Source organism: Bison bison, unplaced genomic scaffold (assembly GCF_000754665.1).
Source record: "Bison bison bison isolate TAMUID 2011002044 unplaced genomic scaffold, Bison_UMD1.0 scf7180017847294, whole genome shotgun sequence".
Taxonomy (NCBI): domain Eukaryota; kingdom Metazoa; phylum Chordata; class Mammalia; order Artiodactyla; family Bovidae; genus Bison; species Bison bison.
This window is the reverse complement of record NW_011477867.1, coordinates 142,337-149,323: the sequence shown is the minus strand read 5'-3', so window position 1 is coordinate 149,323 and position 6,987 is coordinate 142,337. Positions and strand designations below refer to the sequence as shown.

At 54.9% G+C, this 6,987-nt stretch overlaps 2 protein-coding genes across 2 annotated transcripts in view; both read left to right on the top strand.

Moving 5' to 3' along the window:
• Positions 1 to 460, top strand: part of TMEM145 (transmembrane protein 145) — an 11,277-nt gene extending 10,817 nt beyond the window's left edge. Inside the window, exons 12-13 of the mRNA XM_010842671.1 lie at positions 72 to 148; positions 349 to 460. Of these exons, the coding sequence (XP_010840973.1) occupies positions 72 to 148; positions 349 to 460 (189 nt within the window). The remainder of the gene's footprint in view (positions 1 to 71; positions 149 to 348) is intronic.
• Positions 7 to 6,987, top strand: part of MEGF8 (multiple EGF-like-domains 8) — a 41,115-nt gene continuing 34,134 nt past the window's right edge. The window contains 3 exon segments of the mRNA XM_010842625.1: positions 7 to 728; positions 6,423 to 6,586; positions 6,823 to 6,987. Coding sequence (XP_010840927.1) covers positions 542 to 728; positions 6,423 to 6,586; positions 6,823 to 6,987 — 516 coding nt within the window. The 5' untranslated portion in view covers positions 7 to 541.

The window sequence follows — 6,987 nt, the reverse complement described above, 5'->3', positions numbered from 1 at the left end:
TGGGTGAGCAGGCGAGTTCGTCTATGGGGTCCAGGCCTGACCCCCTGAAGACTGACTCTGCCCCGGGGCAGCCGCTCGCGCCCCGCCCCTGGCTGGAGGGTTCTCTCCCGGAGGACCCTCCGGTCCAGGACGTGCCCGCATCCTTGATGTAGGCCCCCGCCGAACTGTACACCTCTTCGCCCACTGGGGACCCGAGTGGTCTATAAGGTCCGTTTCGGCCTGCAGCGGCCCGCGACTGTAACTGCTGGACATCGTTTATGGGGTCAGCTAGCCTATGGGGGCCCATGTCTACAAGAGACTCCCATGGCCCCTAAGGGTCCGCCCCGACCATAACGACCCCCATTACAGGGTTTTCCATGGGTCTGTAGGGCCCACCCCTCCATCTCCAGAGCCCGGCGACAACGGCTGTCTCAGCGGCTCCTGGACCCCGCTGGTCTACAAGGCCATGTCCCATCCATAGAGGTCGCATTTGCAGGGCTTCAAACGGGGTGGAAGGCCCTCTCCGGGGCTTTACGACCCCTCAGTACGGGAGGAGGCGGCGATGGCCCTGGGTCGGGCTCTGGCTGTGGCGCTGGCTGTATCATTGGCCGTGCTGGGGCCACTGTCTCCTGGAGCCCAGGCAGGGGACTGCAAGGGGCAGCGGCAAGTGCTGCGGGAGGCTCCAGGCTTCGTGACAGATGGTGCGGGCAACTACAGCGTCAATGGCAATTGCGAATGGCTCATCGAGGGTGAGTGGGGCCGCGTGGGTCACACACCCGCTGGTGCGCTAATTCATTCATTTGTGCCCTCATTCATCCACTGACCACGAACGGGTCCAGGCCCTTTGCTCTAAAATGCAGCCAACCTGGGCCCTGCCTTGGAAGGCCTTGAAGTCTGGTCGGGGAGTTGCAACCAGCCTCAGATGGACAATTACAAGCCACAGCATCAGTGTGGGCTGTTCAGAGTAATCCTTAGATACTTAGGGACTACTCTGGCAGTCCAGCAATGAAGACTCAGTGCTTCAACTGCAGGGCAGGGGACCTGAGTTCCATCTCTAGTGGTGACTAGGATCCTGCATGCCGCTGGATGTGACCAAAAAAGTAAAAATAAATTAAAAAAAAATTTTTTTTAATCTTCATTTAAAAAGAAGTTGTTGGAAACTCAGGCTTTGAGCCCAGCCACCTGGCTTCAAATTTGCGTTCCGCTTCTTCCTAGCTTTGTGAATTTAGGCAGGTGGCTTCCTTTCTCTAAGATTTGGCTTTCCCTCCCTGCACGTGGTGATAGTAATAGTACTCACCTCCTGGGGCTATTGCAATTAAATGAGAGCAGGTACTTACTGTGCCTGGTACATAATAAATATCCAATAAATGGTCTTAGGATTATTAGTGTTGTTCTTTTTAAAGTACTTCAACAAAAGCATTTTTTCAGTCATTCATGTACCAGGCATTGTCTTTGCCACTGGGATTCAGCAGAGAGACCCACAAGCCTCAGCAATCCGTGATGACTTGGGGCTTGGAATCTAGTGGCGGAGACAAACATGTTAATAGTTCAACCCGGAGTGGTCGGGGCTCTGATGGGGAACCCCACGGACCTGGGGGTGCCCAGAGGAGGTGGCTGATCCTGTGGGGTGAGTGAGAGCAGAGAAGGCTTCCTGGAGGAGGAGATGTCTGAGCTGAGGACTAAAGACCTATGGGAATCAGCCAGGAGGAGGAGAAAAGCATTCCAGGAAGAGGAAATAGCCTGTGCAAAGGCCCCATCTTTACTCTTCTGGGCTCCCAGTCTAGTGGGGGAAACAAACCCACCCCTAGGGAGTGATAACCTCAGAGATGGCATCTGATTTAGCCTGGGCTATGCCTGAGACCAGAGGTGAATGTAGGAGAGAGCAAAACGGCATTCCAGGTAAGGAGAATAGCCCACGCAAAGGCCCGGAAATACGGGTGTATGATGCTTTTGTGTGTGTGTTGCTCAGTCATGTCCTACTCTTTGCGACCCCATGGGCTGTAGCCCGCCAGGCTCCTCTGTCCGTGGAATTCTCCAGGCAGGACTACTGCAGTGGGTAGCTGTTCCCTTCTCCAGGGGAATCTTCCCAACCCAGGGATTGAACCCAGGTCTCCTGCATTGCAGGCAGATTATTTAAGATATCTGTGTGTTAGGACAGAATCCAAGGAGACAGTGAGCCAGAGGCTGGAGGGTTGGGAGGAACCGGAAGGTTTAGGATGTGGTGATTTTGAGCTGTGCCCTGAGGACAATAAGGAGGTGAAGCAGCAATCTAAGGCAGTGGCTAGAGAAGTCCAGGAAGGCCTCCCTTGGCAGCAAATGAGGAGCTGGCCTCCAGGGAGAGGTGGGAGTCCCCCAGAGGAGATCCTGGGCAAAGACCAGAGGTGTGACAGGGCTGGGGTCATGCCAGACCTCCTTTTGCAGGCTTTGGAGCTTGGTCTTTATTTGGGGACACGAGGCATCCATGGAAGGTTTTTGAACAGGGAAAGTCATGACTCAGTTTATGGTTTAGAAGGTCTCTATGGCTGTTGTGTGGGCTATGGGTGAAGCGTGTTTCTTGGGGTTGAGTGTGTCTGTCCCCAGTGTGGGGGCCATCCTCATCTAGGGGTTGAGAAGAGAGTGGGAAGTTTGTGTATGCACTGGGGATGTAAATTATTCTCTGGCCTTGAAGAGCTCCAGCCTGGTTGGGGATGGTAAGGCTAGACACAGACATTCATCCTCCAATGTGCTCAGGGCTGAGACGGAAGGAGGTGCCTGGTTGGGTAGACGGGCCTAGAGGAGTGAAAAGACTCTGCTGGGAGTCACAGAGGGGCAGCCACTGAGCAGGGTTCTGAAACATGCACTGGAGTGTTGTTCAATCGCTAAGTCTGGTCTGACTCTCCGCAACCCCATGGACTGCAGCAGGCCAGGCTTCCCTGTCCATCACTGTCTCCTGGCGTTTGCTCAGACTCATGTCCATTGAGTCCGTGGGTGCCATCCAACCATCTCATCCTCTGTCACTCCTGTCTCCTCCTGCCCTGAAGCTTTCCCAGCATCAGGGTCTTTTTCAGTGAGTCAGCTCTTCGGACTTGGTGGCCAAAGTATTGGAGCTTCCACTTCAGCATCAGTCCTTCCAATGAATATTCAGGGTTAGGAGTATACCAGGTGAAAAAAGCAAACAGCCCCATGAAGACAAAAGAAGGGCTGGTGGGGCTTTGCTCATGGTCCAGCGGTTAAGTCTTTACTGCAGGGCACATGGGTTCGATCCCTAGTTGGAGAACTAAGATCCCATGTGCCGCCAGCAAAATAAAAGAGAGGACTGGTGGGTCTCAGAGCCATGTCTCAGCTCATCTGATCTGGCCAAACTGTTGGCTGGGAAGAGCAAAGGGGGCCAGAAACAGGGGCGAAAAGGCCCTAAATGTCACAATGAGCAGCTTGACTTTTCTCTGGGAATTGATGGGGGGCCAGAGGGGGATTTTGAGCAGGAGTGAGGTGTCACTGTCAGGCTGGGTGAGGGGCAAACTGGAGACTTGGTGTTCTTGTCTTGTGGGAAAGGATGAGTTCTGAATTGGGGTAGGAACTAAGTGGGTGGAGAGGCATGGAGAATGCTGAGAGACGTGTGACATTTCACCCCTGAGACCTGGGGAGCGGTTGGCTGGATGTTGGGGTCAGGAGGAGTCTGGGAGACTTCTGGATCCCTCCTTGAGGCCCTATGCTTCCCAGTGTCTATCACCTCTAAGAACCAACATGTTCCCCCATCTATTAAAAAGGAAATAAATGATACACTTACTTTTTTTTTTTTTTTTACCATGTTCACACATTGTTGGGCCCTCTCCTCGTAAGGATTCATAACATCCTTATGAATAAGAGGCATTAAGCCTTTGAAAAGCAGGGGCATTTGGGCTCAGATCTCTGTCCAGCATAGTCTAGGGATTAGGCCTCTGTTGGATGGAAACAGAAGGACTTGGACTCAGGGAGGGACTTCAGGAAGGCAGACGGTGAGCCGGCGGCCCCCGGCAGACACTTGACAAAGATGTATTTGTTGTGATTCTAGGGACAGAGCTTTTATAGTGTGGTTGAGGCTGGTAAGATTCTGGGAGGTCTGGTTGCCCGGCCTGGCTGAATGGTTCTTCTGCATTCTCCAGACCACAGTTCTAGGTCTCTGTGATGTTCCTGGGGGCTCTGGCCAGAGCCAACAGGGGAGGTGTCAGCTTCAGTATTCTGTCTGGTGTGTTTCTTCCTTCCTTCATCCAGTATTTCCTGAGCCCTTGCTCAGCACCAGGCCCTGGTGGGCAGAATCGGGGAGGGACCCCCAAGATGAGCAGGCCCAGGCCCTGTCCTGTGGGCCTCCTCGGTTGCAGGGGAGGCAGACGTGGACACAGATGGTCCTGGTCCAGAGAAATGGAGGTTGTATTGGAAAGTCAGAACCTGGAGGGACCCCTCACCCAGCCGGGGGGCATCGGGGAAGGCTTCCCGGAGAAGCGGAGGAAGGGAAGAACGTGCTCAAGACAAAGAGAGGAGCTTGTGCAAAGGCCCAGCTCCTGATCAAACTGTAAGCCATGGGGAGATGTAGGGCAGGTTGAGACTCCAAACCCCCAGTTAGGGAGCTAAACTTTTTCCTGGAGATGGTGGGGAATCACCGAGGGCTTCTGAGCAGGGGAGGGTGAGGACCAGAGGTGGAGCCAGGGGGATCCTTCAGGGAGTCATGTCAGGGGAAGACAGGAGGTGAGGAAGGAGGCCAGCGCTGGCATGTTGAAGTCACCATCTGGGATCGTCACACAGCATTGATGGGTGAGAATCATCCCCAAATTACATCAAGGCAGTTGAGGCCCCGAGAGCCCCAGGAGCTGGTGGAGAGTGGATGGCCGCCTCCAGTGCACGGATGGGTGTAGTGAGGAGCATGGGAAAGGGGGCTGGTCCTCCAGCAGGTCCGAGCAGGGCTGGAGCCCAGGTCTCCTAGTTGCCCCAGCCCACAAGACCACCCTGAGCCCCAGTGAGAGATATGGAGTGAGAGAACCTTCTGGAACCAGATAGCAAGAATGGTGACTTTGCCAGGAGTAGTGGCATTATGAAGTGTGAGGCCCTATCATACATCAGCACTTAAGGCGCCTTATCCGTTACGGCCTCCCGTGTGGCCACAGTCATCTGAACAGTCCCCTGGGCTGGGCACTCAGGCTGCTCCCTCACGGGCAGGCAGTTGATGGCAGCTGGCAGCTCAGCTGGGAATGACAGCTGGGATACCCACACATGGCTCCTCCACGTGATGCTGGCTTTTCATAGCATGACAGCTGGGTTCTGAGAAGGAGTATTCTGCAAGGCCCAGGTAAAAGTGGCAGCTGCCTCTGATCTAGCCTTGAAAGTCCCAGAGCCTCAGGTCTGCTGTTGTGTGTTGGCCAAGCTAGTCTCTTCCCAGATACAAGGGGTCAGGAATCAGCCCTTATCTCTCTCTCTTTTAATTTTAAAAAATTTACTTATTTATTGGTTGCACTGGGTGTTCGTTGCTATGCATGGACTTTCTCTAGTTTCGGCAAGTGGGGGCTTCTCTAGTTATGACATGTGGGCTTCTCATTGCAGTGACTTGTCGTGTAGCACGGGCTCCAGAGCACAGTCTCAGTTGCTCCACAGCACGTGGAATCTTCCCAGACCAGGGATTGAACTTGTGTCCCCTGCATTGGCAGGTGGATTCTTATCCACTGTACCACTGGCGAAGTCCAGCCCTCATCTCTCAATGGGAGGAGTGAGCAAGAAGTTTGAATCGACCACAGTGATCACATCCCCATTTTACAGATGAAGAAACAGATCTAGAGAGGTCTGGTGACTTGCCTGACGTCACACAACTTAACTAGTGGCTAGTAAGTGGCAGAGCTAAGATTTGAGCCCAGACAGTCTGGCTTCAGAGGCTGTGCCCTTGGCTAGTACAATACACAGAGAGAAGAGACTCTGGGTCAGGGAGAGAGGAGCTGTGGTGCACCAAGTTTCGGTCCTTGCCCAGGGGGCAGAAATAGGCCTCTTCTCTTAGAGCTTGGAACACAAGACACCCACAAAGGCCCTTTTCCATCTGGGAGTTTGCCTCTCTGCTCGGGCGTGGACCCTGACCTTCAGGCTTAGGCATGTTCAAGGCTCAAGAATAAATGGGAGCAGTTCTTTGTGACCACTGGGATGGGGTTCCTCTCTGCATTCCAATTTTCTGAATTTCTGAATGATAGCGGGTGTTCAGCCTGATCTTAGGAGCCCTTCCCAGGGCTGATACTGTCCTTTCTTCTTTGAGCTTCTGTCCCTCTTGCTGTTGCAGCCCCATCCTCCCTGGGCTGGGAGCCTGGGAGCCCCTTGAAGGCAAAGCCCAGGCCTGACTCATCTCGGGGCCCTAGCATTGTGAGGAGCAGGGCTTGGTGTTTGTGGGTGGGCTGCGTGGAGGTGGGAAGGGGAGGTCCATGTCTGAGCCCAGCCTCCCTGTTCTCACCGTGCAGCCCCGAGCTCCCAGCACCGGATCCTACTGGACTTCCTTTTCCTGGACACAGAATGCACTTATGACTACCTGTTCGTGTATGACGGTGACTCCCCCCGAGGGCCCCTGCTGGCCAGTCTGAGTGGGAGCACACGGCCTCCGCCCATCGAGGCTTCCTCGGGCAAGGTTGGTGGGGCTGGGCTGCAGGGCCATGGCTGGAGGAGCCAAGTGAGTGCGTAGGACATGGGGGTAGACACACAGAGGGAAACACGAGGCTGGGGCACTCGACATCCATCAGAAGGATACGGGGACAAAGAAAGGTGGAGAGAGACAAAGACAGGAGATGGGGTGCCCCAGGGTAGGGGGCGCAGGAGCAGACCCCGCTCCGTGCCACCCCAGAGCCCCGTACCCCGTGCCTGCAGATGCTGCTGCACCTCTTCAGCGATGCCAACTACAACCTGCTGGGCTTCAACGCCTCCTTCCGCTTCTCCCTGTGCCCGGGTGGCTGCCGCAGCCATGGGCAGTGCCAGCCCCCAGGGGTGTGTGTCTGCGAGCCGGGCTGGGGGGGCCCCGACCGCAGCCTGCAG